Source organism: Rhyacophila brunnea, unplaced genomic scaffold (genome assembly GCF_057557595.1).
Source record: "Rhyacophila brunnea isolate RB1 unplaced genomic scaffold, BYU_Rbru_1.0 scaffold_20, whole genome shotgun sequence".
Taxonomy (NCBI): Eukaryota; Metazoa; Arthropoda; class Insecta; order Trichoptera; family Rhyacophilidae; genus Rhyacophila; species Rhyacophila brunnea.
Window position 1 is genome coordinate 588,689 of NW_028232860.1, and position 19,277 is coordinate 607,965.

At 33.2% G+C, this 19,277-nt stretch overlaps 1 protein-coding gene and 1 long non-coding RNA gene across 6 annotated transcripts in view; one reads left to right on the top strand and one right to left on the bottom strand.

Annotated features, from left to right (window-relative positions):
- Atpalpha (sodium/potassium-transporting ATPase subunit alpha) overlaps nucleotides 1-13,356 on the bottom strand; it is a 146,712-nt gene extending 133,356 nt beyond the window's left edge. For all 5 annotated transcript variants that reach the window (XM_085948414.1, XM_085948410.1, XM_085948409.1 and 2 more), the window contains exon 1: nucleotides 13,316-13,356. In XM_085948414.1, the coding sequence (XP_085804540.1) occupies nucleotides 13,316-13,339 (24 nt within the window). In that variant the 5' untranslated portion in view covers nucleotides 13,340-13,356. The remainder of the gene's footprint in view (nucleotides 1-13,315) is intronic.
- Nucleotides 13,357-17,479: 4,123 nt separating this feature from the next.
- On the top strand, nucleotides 17,480-18,331 carry LOC147071035 (uncharacterized). The gene is made up of 3 exons (XR_015070850.1): nucleotides 17,480-17,531; nucleotides 17,638-17,748; nucleotides 17,887-18,331. It is a non-coding gene; the product is annotated as an uncharacterized LOC147071035 (long non-coding RNA).
- Nucleotides 18,332-19,277: the final 946 nt, after the last annotated feature.

Consider the following 19,277-nt stretch of genomic DNA (forward strand, 5'->3'; position numbering starts at 1 on the left):
CAGTGTAACATTGAAATTTTAAAGCACACCATCATAAACCTCGATTCGTTGCAGGTAAATACTTCATATTAGTCACTCTTCGGGTATTTCATTTATCTGTACGGTCCAGTTGTCCTGTCGCCCAGTCGCCCAGTCAGCGGCGCCGAATCGTCTCATTCCCGATACCGGGAGGACGAATCGTGTGGATAACTGTAGTTTATTTCAGATATCTAACATACCGTAAAATAGATGAACACCTACCATTATCTCATCTCTTACAGAGTTTATATGAGATAACAGATAAATGCTATACATAGACAAGCTCGTGCTAAATTTGCAACGTTTACGACGATTAATTCCATCCACCAGAATCAGATGATAACGATAGCGTATGACGCACACGGGGGGATAAGACAATCTTGCTCAACCGTATCGACGTTAATCTTTGCTAAGGCCAGAGCCTAGTTTTGCTAGTATGTGCCACAATATAAACTAGAACTAGACCATATACGTGAAGTGATAAGAGATAACGCCAGGATTGAAAGATTTGACGAAAGATAACTGTGATAAAAATGCGCTAAAAATGTTAACACTAAGTAAAAGGTAGGTACTAAGTGTAATGGTCAATGACACACACTAATGTATATTATGTAATATAATTGCGATGCTAAGGCTTAGAGTAAATCGACCACAGTGTTACATTAATGCAACTGTAGATTCTACATAACTGTTTTCAAGATTTTGTAAATGTGGTCGCGTTTTCAGATGATCCTCTATTAGCCTGTTACTTATCCAAGTCACACGTCAAGACGTCGAGACGTCATATCGAAAGAAAATGTATCGGTATCAAATGATGCCTGTCCACAAGTGTCAATAATTTTTTGACGTCCCTGGGTAGATACAATATATCGATGGTATGCTGACAGAAAGCATTAAGTCATTAAAACAAGTTCTGAGATAATCGCAAAAAGGACTTTAGAATTTTTTTTTCAAAGCGTTCTCCCACGTAGATTTTCTTATGATTTAAAAACATTTTTTCTACATTATTAAGACTAACCTTTATGGCAAACACAATATACGACATGTTACAAGTCCTGTATTTTGTACACGCAGAACGCATTACGTCAATATCATGCTTTCTGTCAGAATAAAAAAATAACAATATGATTTAATAATGTTCCTATTTTCTCACCATTATATCCTATGCCTTTGTGCGTTTTACCAGGACGTAGAGCGTAAAATTATATACATTTTGGGATTTAAAACAGAAAAACAGCAAAAACTGACTGAATGCGGTCTGTCAGTATATCCTCGATATTCTCCATCTAAGCTATATATCGAAGTAAAAAAAACACAAGTTAGTACCTATGTATCATTAACAAACAATACACCATATTGTGTAAATACGGTAAATGTTTGACTAATAGTTATTTATTAATCAAATAGCCACAAAACGAGATTCCGCAACGAAATTCCGAAAATCCCATCGCGAAAGCGGTTTGGTCGCGTGCGTCACGAGTTACAGGAGAAGTCGTTTGTTGTTGTCGACGAAACAAAATCGCCTCCTGGCTATTCGTAAACACGGCGATCTTCCACCGCGAACGTTAAAAAAACAACATAATTATTATCACCAGGCGTCCCATCTTGAATAATAATTATTCACAATTTACCTGCACACCAAACATCGGTATAGTAGGCCATACCGATGTTTGCCATCTAAAAAGTTCACTGCCGCCAATTAATAATTGACTGCAGACGAGGATTATCAGCTGTGTATACTGCTGTATTCGTCAGGAATGGATCAAAAGAAATATTCACTGTGGAACATATTTAATCGAATCTTAAATAAGACAATCCAATTCGTATCATCAAACGGCATGTCTGTACCTGTGGAACCGTTGTGAATTGAAAATATAGTAGTTAACACACCAGTGGCGAAGGGTGGAGGTAGACTGTTAAGATCCGCCATAAATAGTGCACATTTAACATTGTCAGTCATACGTATTCGTTTTTATTGATAGAAGACTACATTTTACAGGTGGTGTTGGTTAGTTTTTAAAATTCAATTAAACCTTACGAAAACCAAGCCATAATAAATAATAGTAAAAAAATATTCGTGGATGTATAAAATATCTAAAATTATGCAATTAAATCATACGTAACTTTGGATGTTTTATATACGATAGAATAATATTTTTTTATCTATTATGGTTTGGTGGGGCAGGGCTTAATGAAATTTAAAAAAATAACCAACAATATGACGTGTAATATGTATTCTTAATCCAAAGAAAACAAATAAATATGAATGAAAAAGTGTGCACAATTTTGTCGTATCGCCCAAAACATACCAAAACTAGTATGGTTTGGTGTAGGCATGGATTAATTGATCTTTAAAAACTAACCAACACCATCTGTAAATCGTAGTCAATTTCAAGGAAAACAAATACATTTGACTAACAAAGTTTAATGTGAACTATTTATGGCGGATTTTAACAGCCTCCCTCCACCCTTCGCTACTGCAACACAAAAATGTATTAGTTTGTAACGTGATATTCATTAGGAAGTAATTATCTATAATATCAAGATCTCTTGACGAGATCTTGGAACAAGGTACTTTTATTTTTTTATATTATTTATATTTTTTATATTTTTATATATTTTATAGTTAGTTGTTTTGGGCACCTACCATAAGTCATGTAGGTATTTATCACTAATAATTTTGAAATTATGTAGAGTCGGGAATCTTTCACATTTCGTCAGTGCCTTTACAATAACTACTAATTAATTGCCGTTACCTGGAATTCTTCAAGGCAGAATGTGAGCGAACAGCAAAAATTAATAATTAATTCTACAAAATACACTTTACTACTTTGATACCAGTAATAAAAAATGCCATAAAACGGACAGTGGTTTGACGCGTGAAACTGCAGATTTTTTTTGTTTACAATTCAATAAAAAAAAACTTTGCAAATGACCAAGACCTACTTGACGTATTGTACCTACATATTGGCAATACTAAACGGAGCTTTTGATCAAAAATGGCTAGTGTGTTTTTTGCAGTAATGCAAACATACATTTCAAGGCATACTTCTGTTCGACGCGGTCAAACCTGAGTAGGTACAAACGCTAAACAATAAACACATAGTTTTTCATCCAATGAGATGTCCGTTTTTCGATTCCTCTTCGATTAAATAATTGAAGGTTGAAGGAATTTATTTTTTTACAGAAGAGACGATCACATAATATAGACATCCAGTGGTACCCCAAGAGGTTAAAAATGTCCAAAAGGTAGACCTAGACTAGGTAGATCGACGAAATAGTTCCACGGAAGTAATAGCAACGCAACAGGACAGAGAACAATGTAACCAACATGGAGAGGTCTTCAACCAGCAGTGGTTTGATCCGGACTAATAATGAAATTGGCAGTGGCTAGTATAATTAAAAATGTAAGGGAGGTTTATTTTTCACCATTTCATAAACAATAAAGCAAATAAATACGTTGTTTTAAAATATCGATTACATTTTCAATGGTTTTTTTTTAATTTCCCAGTAACGAATTGAAAATTGAGAAGAATAAGAGACACCAGTGAGTTTCACTTTCAGTTCGTTAATGATGAGAAAAACTGCGGTCTCTAAATAGTGTGGCATTTTTTAGACCGCCAATCAAATAATGCAACTTACATAATGCTGTATAAAAATAACTGGATAAATTTCAAATTGTCCGCGTGTCTGCAATTCTGAGGCATCACTGCGCCGCGGGCCAGCCGGTGTTGGATAACACTGTGCCAATTGTCAATTATTATTATTGACAGAAGGTCATTGCTTGCGTACATAATAAATCTACTTCCAACGGCTAATTCTTCGTTGAGTCGGTGCACAGCGGACATTTTGACGATCAAGTATGCAAAAATGACGTGCATTTCGTTATATCAATAATTCGATACGGTAGAACGGGGGTAAATTATCCTATTTTTCAATTACGCATGTAGAAGCGACAAAGAACATTTACAACAATCTACATTTTTGAACAAGGGTTTCCTTGAAAAGAAAATACGAAATCAGTTTTTATTAAACCACAAATAATGAAACCCAAGTTTGATCAAGAGAAAACAACAAAACACTAGATACGTACGTATGAAATAATAATATAATATAATCATCGACTACGAAGAAAACCTTCATATATAGTATATAGAACCTAAACATATGAAAGAGAAGATCACAAATGGTTACTAAGGCTAATGATTCAATTAACTGTAAGGCACCAAAGTTAACGCTTGTGTGCTCATTTAATTGCAACTACAAAAAACTACAATGAATCATCATTTTTAGAATATTTAAGTTAACAATCACAAAAAAGCCACCGTACACACGTAGGCCACAAAAGTAAAATATCAAAGTGGACTGCCACTAGCCAAAAACCACAATGGTGCCAACGCATAGAATATTATTTTTTCTAAAGGCTCTCAATTTGATCACAAAAATACGTTATGAAGTCGCCACAGTGTTTTGTTATTGAAAAGGTAAAAAAAAACTTCATCTATTATTACGTATAGTGCCTCTTTGAATAGTATAACTTAATGTTCATCATTGTTGGTGTTCATCGGACTTGGTGAAAAATCACTTTCCACCAGTTAGTTGCTAATGGATGACTCCCTACGCGAGATAGATGATGATATGATTATAATATCATCGTCTTGGGATACTGCCAAAAACCTTAAAAGTATTTTCTCTTGTATAGATTTATTCGCTATATGCTTTGGATCATAGAATATTACTCCTTCGCATTTTATTATTAATATTCAAATGTCAAAATAAAATAAAGACAAATACAAATCATGGTGTAGTAATCTGAATAGCTTTTTTTATTTGAAAAATCAACACCATCTTAAAAATCAAATTGATTAGTATGCATTAATTTAATTTATACGCGATTTAAAAAATATATACATTTCTTTGTATTGCACTTTGTTTCTCTGCAATTCATAGATTTAAAATGTATTACCTACGGAACACATTTAGGCAGGCAGTTAGAGCTATTAATGGATAAAACGGAAAATCGTTAACCTAATTCTGGAAAGAGTATAACATTTATTTATAAAGCTGTTAAAAATATTGGTGATGTCTGGAGTGAAATTTCAATATCTACTATGAGTAACGTATGGAATAAGCTCATCCCCCAATTGATAGAGGATAGTATGCAAACTGAAGAAGTTCACAATGTTATTAGCGAACTAGTCAAAATTAACAACGGTGTGAACCTAAAAAAAGAAAAGGGTTACAAGGCAAACAACACTGGACCAGTGTGTACTTTAATAAGTACATAGTTTGTACTTAAATGTATGTATGTAGGTCCATTTTATTTTCAACTATCCTTTAATTAAAACTCACACATATTATTTAAAAAAAAAACTGCATGATTTTAAGTTTTACTCGACTTACGCGATTTTTCGACTTACACGAAAATCTTCTGAACGAATTATTAATCACGTAAGTCGAGGACTTTCTGTATTGGATAACATGAGAAAAGGGAAAATTTGGGTGTATAACGTAACTCGGTTGCTAGAATGCTCGCTGGCAAATGAAAGATTTGTTCAACTCCCGATCGGTCCATTTTTTATTTAAAAAATGAGTGCTTTCCATGTGATGTATGTTACATATGTAATTATAATCTATACAATGATACACATACACGGCTATCAATATATAAAATTTGACTAAGATGGGCTGGACACCTGAAATGGATAAGCGACTCCCGCATTTCAAAGACGCCCGTAAGAAAATCAGAGTGACTATGAGGGGAGCGTCGACGACGCCAGGGAACTGTTAATTGCCGGCAAACGACTTTAGGAGGAGCGAAGAACCGAGTGTCATGGCTGCTGAGTATTGAGGAAGCCACGGCCTATTTTATAGTGCCATAGGCGAAGAAGTATTTGTTTTTATATAAAAATCAGCAAGTAAGAAGTGATCTGGCTCGAGTTAACAATGTCATAAAATCGATAACACGCACAGAAGAGCTTAATAAGATAGTAATACGAAAACCAGCCGTTTTTAAACAGAAAAGTTTTCTTTTCTCCTCCTCAAAAGTGCTTCTACTTCTGCATTCGAAATAATGCTCGTCGTCTGTTTCCGCAAAGGTGTAAGCATTTTAATAAAACTCCACGCTGGATTAAGGGGGCGGGGAATGTATGTGCGGGGGGAGAGTGTTTAGTTTAAGCAACAACCGTCGTGACGTAGATGATTCAATATGAAAGTCGCACTGTAATCAAACTATGACTCCGGCAGACCATCGGTCGCCATCCATAATCAACGTCTTGAGAAACCTGTTTCTGGAATGCTCCCTTCCGACACAATTTAAAGGTATTTACTCCCGTGTACGTATGCAGTTCGCCGTATCACTGTTTGTCGGAAATATATGGCCGTATATTAAAGACCGTCCAATTTTTTTGGGTCGTATAGTACTGACATCAAATTCATGTCTAAATAAAACACGGTTCTTGTTGTCGGTTTACACTTCACATGAAGCCAGCAGCAAACATATTTTGAAAAATAGTCGATATACTGGATTATTGTTAGGTTAGGTTTCCATTCTTGCTTTCATGAACTTTGCCAAAATCAGCTATGAAAATTGAATTAATGTTCATATTGAATCTAATAAAATTGGAGACCGTAGAGTAAAAATGGTCATCTCTTCCCGATAAGAAAAAACTCACGGCGAAATGTGCGACGGTGAAATGTTTTACGTACAAATTACATGTAACCCGTTACGGCATAGTAAGAGTGTGGAGATATGCCCGATGCTGATAATATCCATCTAAAAGCGATTGCTGAGCTACGTTTTCTGTTACTATACGATTATAATTGGGTACACTTACGAAAATCGTAAAAAAAATACACAAATTTACATAAATTAAGACAGTTTAGGAGGACGGCGCTTATATGTATCGCATCGCTGCGTTGCAAGGCTGGGACTCTTATACAATGGGCCTTAAAAATTCATTGGGCGATTTTGTTTGCGAAGTAAATTATTTTGGATCAATCTTTAAACAAATCACGTAACAGCGACGTCGACTGATGAATAACAATTTTTACAGCCGGGTAGATTTTTATTATTACAACGTTTTTATTAGCTCGTATTCTTGTTTGTCCGGTGGTTGTTTGTCCAGTACAAATCTTGCAATCGATTTTTAACCAACTTCCCGACTAGCTAGACATTTGAAACTTTTAGAATATATCAGAATACGATGCCAATGCATTCTTTTAAAACTTTTAGCCATCTTTAAGCAGAATTTAATTCATTTTCAGTTAATTCTGTTTTGTATGGAAAGTTATTTCAGAAAAATCCGTAAAAAGTAAAAGATTATTATTGGTTGCTAAGGGGGTGTTCCTAGCAACCAAATTATTAATATATACGTACGTTACTATGGAAATGAAAATGAAATGTCAAAATGACATTCCAGTATTCTATATTTGTGTGTTTGTTTTTTATTTACTTCATATCAAGTACAAGTTTGAGCATATTGAGCATAATATTTCAACAGAAAATTTAAAAACGTTGTATATAAAAAGTTCTTTTTATCTTGTAATTATTTTATATCTTCTTTTCGATCGTACAAAACAAATAATCGTATAATACAAAAAGCGCAATATCTCGATTAAATAATAATACACGTTTTCTTACTTGAAAAAATGGCTCGGTGGTAAAAGATTTGCCAATAATGAAGAGGTGGAGTCTGCGATTGGTGGCTATTTTGAGGAGCTCGACGATTCTCACTATAAACAGGGTATTGAAGCTATTGAACATAGCTGGGAAAAGTGTATCGAACTAAAAGGAGACTATGTAGAAAAATAAAGATAGTTTTTCCCAAGTTTTATTTGTTAGGTCGGGTCATTGGAATTACTGTCTCTTTCTTAAATTGTTACTAAATGTTGATGTTATCCGCCTCTATTCTATCGATTCAGTGATATGGTAGATTAAGGCAGAATGAATTGAGGGAATGAGGTAGCACAAATTAAAAAAAATGACACATACTGGTGAAAAACCATTTAAATGCTATGTTTGTTTATATACAAATAGGTACAAGCAGAAGTTTTGACTACTTGAAATGGCACACACTGGTGGAATACCATTTAAATGCAGCGTAGGTTATTATAAATCTTTATGATTTGAAAATACACGTCGTGGTTCATACGAGTAGGTATCTATTTGTATTATTTACCCCTTTTGAGTAGCCTAGCGCCACCCCAGTGGAACAATCGACCACTCCCCATGGATAAAAAACGCGGAATTATGGTAAGCTCTCGGGCCTACGTTTCCTATGCCCTGCGGCGAATCTAAAGGCGGTGAGACACGATCTCCGCTAACGACTTCCGACCTGACTCCTGAAGGACCCGACGACGCCCGCCGCCGATCTTCGCCGAACGCGACCGCTCGGCCTCCTCTAATGCGGATGCTCTCAATTGAAATTGCGCGGCCGATATTCGAGATACGCACACATCACAATGTCCATTGTCAGTTTCGTAGATGGACGCTAAACGTTATGCAAGGCTGAAAAGCGGTTCGCGGTTCGCGCCCGCCACCTGCCGAGAATCGCGATCCGAACGCGGTTTCGTTCCGTTTTCAAACGCTTTCGCGCGCTTATCACGAGCGGGCTGCATGCAGTTATCATTATCCTTTCAGCCAGTGTTCGAGTTTAGTATTATTATGATTAATGGTAACACTGACATTTGCATGTTATGTAATTCGGACCATTTCAATTCTAGCTGTTCAAAATTAAGTTTCTAAATATAAAATATTAATATTATTACAATAATATCAAGGACCCCGATTTTCAATAGTATCTACTTACCTAGGTACCTATAAATTTAATTATCTGAGGGAACTTCCTAATGAAACTAACACATTAGCTTCTATAAACGATCCGATACCTGGGCCTCCAGAGTGGAGATTTGTATTGTTTTTTTTTTTCGAGAAATGGATGTCAGCCACTTGCTCAACATATTAGGTCCATACTCTGACTCATACACAAATTTAAAAACAATATGTGTACTTGCCAGACCCAGGATTCGAACCTGGGACCCACGACGCAATAGGCCAACGCTTAAGCCGCGCAAAAGATGTAAGGAATCACATATTAATTTTATTGCTTCACCAAGGTTACAGACAGATTGGGGTAAATGCATAAGACAATATGGTCAAAATCCTTGGGTAAAACAGACTTTTCCAAAACAATATTTCTTGTAAATTAAAAAAAAAACTCGCATTGAAAAGATGCAAATAGACTTTATTCTTTTTGTCTGTGGAAATAACCCTAAAATTAAGGCAAGTTTTACTATAAAAGTGTTAACATAACTGAGAAAACCTACTAACTAATCAGATTTTTATATATGTATAAAAAAATCGATTCATAGTAAGTATGTACATAATAATATTATTATGAAGATATAATTAATATTTTGTTTAAATTTTTTTTCCCACATACAATATGATAAGATGCTGGCCTGTTAGGATAATGCCATCTATGAAAGGTAAACTGAAGTTTATATTTTTTAGGGTTGATTTAATAATTTATTTAACTCAAGTTGAAAAATAAAAAGGGGGATACGTCTAAAATCACTAGTTTTCAAGAGAGTAAAAAGAAGATAGTACTTTTGACAACTATGTATGGGAAAGCCCATTTTTCTGAGTGGAATTTAGCAATTCAAAAGTTTTGATTCGACAACCAACCCCTTTCTACCTATATATTGCTGTTTTCCAATATTAAAATAGACATTAATAAAACATTTCATTACTTACGATGGAATCTGATCACTTACATCTCTCATAATTTATTCACTAGATGGCAGTAGTAATTAATTATTATACTCCATCTTAAATTTCAAAATATATTAAATAAATACTATTTTTGTTTTATTAGTAGGTACCTTGGTACCTACTGTTTAGACATTTTATTATAAATTAATTAGTTTTGTCAGTTGGGACATTTTCGACTGACGATTGATCAGGATCACAACCAATGAAATCAGTTATGATTTATTACTATAAAAGTGTTGTTTACTTCATATTCCTACCAAGGTTTGACAGATAATAAATAGAATTCCGATAGGCTATAGGTATACCACTACAGTAAATTTTGACGCAGGGTTTTGAATGTGAGTGTCCTACAAAAATGAACCAAGCATTGTAGACGTGCAATAGTGTGTAACACACCAATATTAAATGAGCGTCAATGCATAAACCGAGTTGTCAGTATTCGACGTATAACGTATTCTTGACACGTGTTTAAATTTATCCCGTATTCTTCCTTACTCGAGATCTGTTGCCTGCTTCTCATTACCCTTGGTATTTCAGTTCCCATTATTTCTGAGTTCCCTGATGAAAATAAATGAATTGATATTCAAAAGAAATCTTGGAATTTAATAATTATTTTAATATACAAATACTCCGTATAGCAAAATTATCATGACCCACAAAACGTTCATACTGCAAAGTAATGACACCTGATTTCCAAATGAATTGTGATTTACTCAATAATAATAGTATGTAGGTATTTAAAACAAACACATCAGAAAAATTATTTATGCATAACGAATACCTAATCATGAATAAAACTACCTACGTATATCAAGTATATCAGGTAATAATAATTGGAGATGACAAGAGATTTAAACCCAGATTGTGTAAAAAAAAAAGAATATATCTATAACTACATACTAGGAAATAAGAAAACACTAATGTAATTGATTATCGCTGTTGGTATTTGGATTATGACTCTTGATTCTTCACCTTTCTTCCGACGCCAAGTTGAAACCTTTGGAAAAATAAAATACGCAGTAAAAGTTGTAATATAGTGATAAGAAGACACAGCACTTTATTATTTGGCTTCTAAGTGTGTCACACCGAGTATACCAACTGTGCAAACACAGGCTATTCAAGTGAACTTATATGACAGCGAATGTACAACCAGAATGTCCAATCAGTAGCATTCGGGTACCTGGTAATCATTGGAAGAAAAGAAAAAACATTAGCACGTAGAATAATCATAACAGCTACGAGTTTGCAAATTTTTACTTTACAACATTCATTATTACGAAAAAACTGAAGAAAGAATAAGAAGAGCTGTTTCACACGAGACACTGGTGTCTGGACACCTGTATCTCTGGCCACCGGCCACTGCATATACATATAAATGAACGCAACACACGTGTGTCTCCGTCTGGAATGGGCTCATTCATTTATGTGTAAATGCAGCCGCTCGAAACACCTGTGTCTGGACACGTTTGTGTAAGTGCGCGGAAGTAAATGCAATTTTGTTGATATTTCTGAGTTGACATTATGCTGGTGTTGAGTAGAATGAATAATGCATTGCGACTAAGATTCGAAAAGATTGGACATCACTATAATATACTGTATATCCAAAACAATGATTCATACAAATATCGTATGTGTACAGATACGTATGTATACCGTTGTCAGCGCTATGAGTACATCGACTGCCAAGTAATTAGTAGCACTAGTAGGGGTAAACATCCGCACGCACACCATCGACCAACCGAATCATTGTTTTGTTTTTACTGTACTTACCGGATTATTAAAAAACCAATTTTCAATTCTTGCACATTCAACTGATTCGACACATATGAAGCTGGAACTGATCACTATCGTATAGGTACCAACAACCAGTGAAGAGTGGACGTAGGCTGTTGAGATCCGACATAATACAATACACACTAAACTTTGTCAGTCATGCTTATTTATTTTCATTGAACTATGAATACAAATTGCAGATAGTATTGGTTAGTTTTTAAAATTCAATTAAACCCTACCTAGACCAAACCGTAATAGTAGAGGTAGGCTGTAAACATCTGGAAAAAATAAAGCACACCTTGTCAGTGATACATAGTTATTTTCATTGAACTAATAATACAATTTGCAGATGATTTTTGAAATTCGATTAAACCCTGCCTCAACCAAACCGCAGTAGATAAAAAATATTTTACAGATGTTTTTTTATCAAATATCTATTATGGTTTTGCTTTAGGCAGGGATTAATTTAATTTTAAAAACTAACCGATACTATCTGCAATTTGTATTATTTCAATGAAAACAAATAAGTATGACCAACGAATTTTAGCGTGCACTATTTAGGATTTCTGTTGGATCTCAACAACCTACCTCCACCCTTCGCCACCAGCATGTACATACCTGATAGACAAAACCTGACGATGAAATCACATGGCGTAAGCCAAATGATTCTCAAACAGGCGCACTCCGTCTAGCAATCTATTTATGATTGAATAATTGTTGAAAGTTTGTTAGGTTTGCAAAAAATATTCATCAATACAGATTTCAGTCCAATAAAAACATTCATGGTACGCTAAAAAACGAGATAAGGGTTATTATAAACATTTAAATAGATCAGAAATTTATGAGAGAAAATAATCTAAAACCTTAATAATATTAATTTTGTACAATATGTCAGTATTCAATTTTACTACTAAACTAATACAATAGGTACTAACCTTTATCTACCTGATATATGCACTTAAAACCTTTTAAGGTTTGTTTAAGCCATGTCAGGGTGTATAACAATTATTAGTCATAGGTACTTGCAATTTATTATGGTACCTATCCATCACTCATATAATAGTTAGTCATAAGTCATAAGAGTGAAATATTTAACCAGATTGTCAGTGTTTTGACGCTACATATTCAAATAGATTTTCGTATCTATGTTTTGGAATCATCGTGTGCGATTCTGGAGATTTTTACGCGTCAATTATCAACATTCAATGTAAATAGTGAACCAAACAAAACAACAATAATGGAAATTGAGTGTTACAATAGATTATTTACGAATTATGGGTATTTAAAAAGACACGGTCGTCTTCTGCAGTAACGTGCTGTATCATAGATATATATTTAAAAAATATACAAACGGCGGTATGCAAATATAATGTCACTATCATTAAGAAAAATGTAAATTTGTACTGACATTTTGAGGTTTACCTGTGGCAGTTCGGCTATTTTTGAATCAAAATACGTAGCCCCAGACAATAGAATTGAAATAAAAAGTATGTAATTGTTTGGTTGTTAGACGGACGGCAATACATTGAAGTATTCTTGTAAATAAAAACAATAACGAGCGATTTAAATAATTACAATGTGTATAAAAAGGGCGTGACCATGTTTCGGCTATACGCGGTAATAACCGTACCAATTTGAGTAAATAAGACTTTTTTGATTGTACTTACATCATGACTGCATATGGAACATCTTATCACTACACAAAAATAAGATAACAATACAAAATTTAAATGTTTATCACAATCCTACCTCAGACGAACCCTTTGACGCCATCTTTCAACACATAAGTCAGTTTAATGTTACCATATAAAGATACCTATTAACTGTTATTATTTTTAATTTAGTTTCCATCTGAAATGGGGTTACTTTATAATATAATAGTTCGGAAAATACGAATAAAGCAAAAAAATTTAATAAAAGATAGACAGGACTCTTCTTATTATTTATTAAAAAAACATTGTATCATAACACTATTAATGATTGCTAATCAATAACTGTCTGAATATTTCAAAATTACATTTCAGTTTTTCTATGAATATAATGGCAGACCCGCATTTATATTTACAGATGCCAAATATGTATTATGGTGAAACGCCAAATAATTTTCAACTGTAGGCGCGACGAAATTTTGGACTCGCTCGCATTCAGTGAGATGACGTCGAGCCAGAAACACGTCACTTTGCTGCGTGATGGCGACGGGCCAATTAATTCTAAAATCGTGTAAAGATGACTAAAAACGTTACCCATTTGCTAGCAACGATCTTTTTAGACCGTGCCTCAACTAATGCATGGCCTTAATACGTAATAAAACATACAAAATAATAAAATTTAATTTTTAACACCTATAAAGTCAAGAATAGGTAATATTTACTGTTTTATTGTACACGAATATATACCTATAAATGCAAATAAATTTTTATATTACGAATGAAAAATAAGATTTTTCCAGATTTTTCAGATACCTACTTGCTGACATAATAAGTTTGCACTAACAAGAGGTTGATTTACCTACCTACCTAGTTGCAAGTAAAAAAACAAGGTAATATAGGTACCTAGGTACTAGTAGTAGGTACTATTAATAACGCTTTTCTTCGGGTATAATCTACAGTTCCTTAAGGGGACGCTCTACAGAATTGCCCTTGAGAATTGAAAATATGATTTTTTTACATGTGGTCCGGAATTATTGCTCTACTGGTAATATTCAAAGGTCGCCGACAATGGTTTGGTCTAAAGTAAATAATGTTGGAATAACAGTGGAACTGGAAAAGAAAAGTTCCGGCTGGAGGAGAGCCGTCGAGGAGGCCAGGGCTCGACTTGAGCTGTAGCGCCATCGAAGAAGAAGAAATAATGTTATCTTAATTAAATTTAAATCATAAACACTGTCGAAGTGAATAAAGAATGGGTGGCCAAAAAATGATAGGTACGTAAATGTTACTAAATTCAATTTGTTGATCAGCTGTTTGGTAGCAAATAATTGCAACCAATATGATGGATAGCCACGATATAAATTTAATAATATATTAATAACGTTTTAACCTGAAATTGATCGAGAACTAAACATACGAAGGATGTTGAAATACATATCTACCTACATTTTTATTTCATGTGCTATCCAAAAAACATTATTAATGAATAGTATTTATTTTGAATGTGTAAGACCTATTACATAATTATTAAAAAAATAGGTACATATTGTTTAATTCTAATGCATATTTAAAAAAAACGTGGAATATAGTTTATTATAAAAAGAAAGTGACTTTTTATTACGTACCCGATTGGTTTAAATTTAGTCTGACAATTTAACAAACAAGTAACGCAACTTTACCTTTAGTTGGTAGGTACAATATTTTTTTGTATTTTGTTGGTAAGTGAAGCCAATGATAGAAATAATTTATACTTATAAAAAATGATTATTAACGTCGTCACCCACAGATTATTTTTTTATTCAAAGCTAGCGGTCGCTGAGAACAAGACAAATGTGCCGAGAGTATCGAATCACCCGGGGCTGTCGAAGACGTTTTATTTGTTTTTATGATAAATTGTTTTTAATTGTGTGCAATTTGGCGGAAAAATATAATATATATACAGTTGCTTACCATTCGGTTATCCAATGAGCTGGGTTTTGTTTACTCTTCTACCGACATCCTACAGTTTTATTTTTTATCTTGCCCATCTCGCGTAAAGCTATCTGATATTATAAAAGTCACACAGTACAACAGTGTTTAAATCTAATACGTAATTGCACCGGTTTAATTAAAAACTATAACGAAATTAACATTTTAATGATTTACAGATTTTCCTATGTTATATCAACTTAATAGCAATTTTAATGAGACAAGATACATATTACGATATATCCAAAATACACATCATCAGATAATATGTGAAATATTTTGACAAGCAAAAAAATAAGAACAATACAAAAATAACATTACATAATCAGCTAGTTTTTTCATAATTATTTTAGATGAATGTTGTATGCCGTTTGATGCTTGGAAGTATGTAATTATTCCATCTGTACAGTAAGCTATTTTTAACTTTAAATTTGTAACTCTTTAAAACATACCATTAGATTGATATAATTTTGACAGCCCTGTATTCCGTCGGCCGGCATCAGGTTACGTCGTATACATGTTATGTTTGAAGGTAATAATATTATTAATAATAATGATTATTCATTCGAACGAGAATTGTAATTAATAATTATTGCGTTTCTTAAAATAAATCCCTGATGGTTAGAGGTTTTTGAGGTTAGACTGAATTAAAATGACGTCCTTTCAACGCTGAGATTCCTCTCTGAATGAACTGTGAATGACCTTTGCTGTTCAGCTCACTCTTAAAGATTAGTTTCAGTGACCCAGATTTTTGGCATTGTGCCGAAATGCGAAATAATATTATTAATTTATGAAAAACAATAAGTAATTAATTATTGTTCATAAACATTTTTATCAAAGTGTTATTGTTGGCTTATTATTTCTGAGATTCAAACTAAGTACCTAAGTAGGTAGGTAGGTAGGTAGGTACCTATAATTTTATTAAATCTGTTTTTAAAGCAATATTCACCTTATTTATTGAATACCTTAAAACCCTGAAAACGTCATAAAAATAATATGATTATTAAATTTCGTAGTAAGTAGGTACACAACTAAAAATTAAAACAGAGCTTATAATTAATTTGTATGTTTTTTAAATATGTAGGTAGGTAGGTAGGTTCTTAACTAGTACCTACACTCAAATACTTTTTATTTGGATACGTATCACGTGACCTTAGAACTGAGGTAAGGGATGGTGTGATGAGGGGTAGGTAATGAATAGAATCAGAAGGTTTTGATGCGTATGAAAGTAGCCCCGAATTTATTATCCCTTAACACAAATTACAAATTCAAATTACAGTTTGTTACAATGCGAAGTTTACAAATTAGATTTAAGTACGGAGATTGTGTTTGTTATGAAAATCACTCTTGCGTCGAAGCGAGAAGCGTGTGATTAGGTTGAACGAATTTAAGGTACTAGTGCTGTTGGATTGTAACATTTGTTTTTATATTAAAAGGAGACAAAGAAAATGCTATCGACGGCGTGGGTTCATTACTGTTGTTTTGTTCCCACACTGCGGATTGCTTCCTAGAATTTTGTCTGCGAAATTTGACTATGACACAAATGTTATCAATCCAAGAATGGATTTCTCACGACACAGTGGCAGAAATGCACTATTTACTTGTTAATTCCTGTGATACGACGAATGAAACCCGACACATAAGCATTCCTTCGGCCTGCGGGAAATACTCATATGTCGGTTCGCACGGACGAGTTTACTGATTGTAAAATGATTATATCGTTGTAAATTTAGATTTGCAACTTGTCTGCGGAACTTCTTTTCACCGTCAGAACAATAAGGTATCTGGTATTTTGGTCAATTTTGACTTTTTGGTACCAAAATTCTTATAATAATTTTCTCTTTAAAACTGTGTTACAAGATTAAAAAAAAATCTTTATGGTTTATGATATAGCAGGGCATCAAAGTTCTATATCAGATGCACTGGTAGTTTGTTTTGGAACAACATGGTTCCATTTAAAATTTGAAAGCAAGTATGGACCATTTGCTGTAAAAAAATAATTTTGGAGCATAATAGCAAGCAATAAATATTAGGTATCGTGCAGGCACCCTATATACTTTTATTATTTTTCACATTGTTTTACATTTTACGTTTTACACCGGCGAACAGCGGTGACGGAACCTAATAAATCATTGCAATGAATTGCTTTACCGACAATAATTATTATTATTATGTTTTTAAAATAAAATCTTCGATGACCAGGGATTTTGTTGTAAATTTGATTTAAAATGACGTGGAACTCGCTCTGTGGACTCTCTTTGACTGAAATATGAATCACACTGGCCCCTGTTAGGATGATAATACTACGAATATACCTCACCAACCTACAATATCTTTGCTTTAAATACAAGGTAAGTTTGAGGTTATGTATTATTTTTGTGATTCATGTATTGCAATTAATTATTCTATTTTGTTTCAAATTTAATGTAAGTAATTCTATTATCTATTTATTTTCAGCAACAATCTCAATTTATTGGATAATATCATTGTCCAATCTCTTTGGATGATATAAACGATCTTCAAGTTATAGGTAGTGTCTGATGACATTACAATTGATGAGAATTTTGGGTAAGTACTTATGTTTCTTTTCAAATGAGTACTTAATTTATTTGCTATTCTTTCATATTTTATAAATTTGACATTCCGAATAAATTATTTCTAGAATACGTCATAATTTCGTATATTTTCTCCTTTTTTATTATTCAGGTAGGTATAAGTACTTGGAGAAGTTGCAGAGTATGTTGTTTGCGAAGAAAACATAGATGTTGGCGATGATATAGAGTAAATAATAATAGTTGCAATAGCTCTTTTCATAAGCTATTTAATTATTACTTCACGAATCACTGCAGTGACAACGTTTAAAAATTGAGTAATTTGACAGGTTTTGAAATAATAGTTTTGTGAAAGTATTTTTTTATGCCAGTCTATTATCATAGAAACTTTTTTCTTCAGAGCTGTGAAGTTATGTGGGTACACTGGAGAGTTCATCATGAATCATATGGATTCCAACAACAAAAACCTTGAAAGTGAAGATATTTTCCTGTCATTTTATAAACTATTAATATTGTTCTAAATCTCAGTATTATGCAACATTTTTTTATACCACGTCCTGTCATTTTTCATAAACTATGTTAAATTTAATGTTGTTCTAATAAATAAATAATCGAAAAAGGTATTTTAATTCAATTTTAAACACAATAATTAAGCTCTGTAGCAAAACATTTTCACAACATCAAGGTTCAATAATCAGATAGAACTTTGCTGCTCTATTTTTTTCGTTATTCAGAGCAATTAAGTTCCATCACAAAATTTTAATGTCTGGATTAGATAATATCAGATATATTTAGTATAAAATGCTTTGGAAATACAAACATAATGCAATAATAATAATATTGTTAATATCTACCAATTTTCATTGCATATAGTTAAGATTTTATTCATATTCAAAACTTTGGAGCTCAATATCTCAGTTTGGTATAAATGCCAGATGATACCTTGTTGTTCTAAGGTCAAGTGAATTATTCACTTAAAAGTATGTTATTGTTTTGTTCTTGGATCTTTAGACTAATTCCCTGCGAACGGCATTTCTTTCTGTAATAAACTTTCGAAAAGATTTATTTTATTTCCATTCATGGTTTTCCAACGAGAAATAATTATCTTTAAAAAAATACACTAAATTGCTACGAAAACAACAGTGAAATGGATAAAACTATTCAATATGAATTAGTATTTTAATAAACATCATTTCAGCTTGCAGAACTTTAGTAAAACAGGCGCTTTTTATGTGTAAATGTGGCCCTGTTTGGAAAATTTGCAAGATTGGTTACTTCGTTACTTTTAAAATTTACCTACTACCTAAGTACCTTCTAGATTACTACTTCGCCCTAGTGTGTTGGGGCACAGGGCAAACACAAGTTCGTGCCATTTCCCTCGGTCCATCGCCAACTCTCGCGCCTCTCGCCATGTCAGACCTGCAGCGCGTAGGTCGCTTTTGTAGCACCGCTGCAATGTTGGACTTTGATATTTTTAATTGGTTATTAAGGACGTAAAACACAATTGAGTTTTCTATAAATTAATTATTTATCAGTAGGTATGAA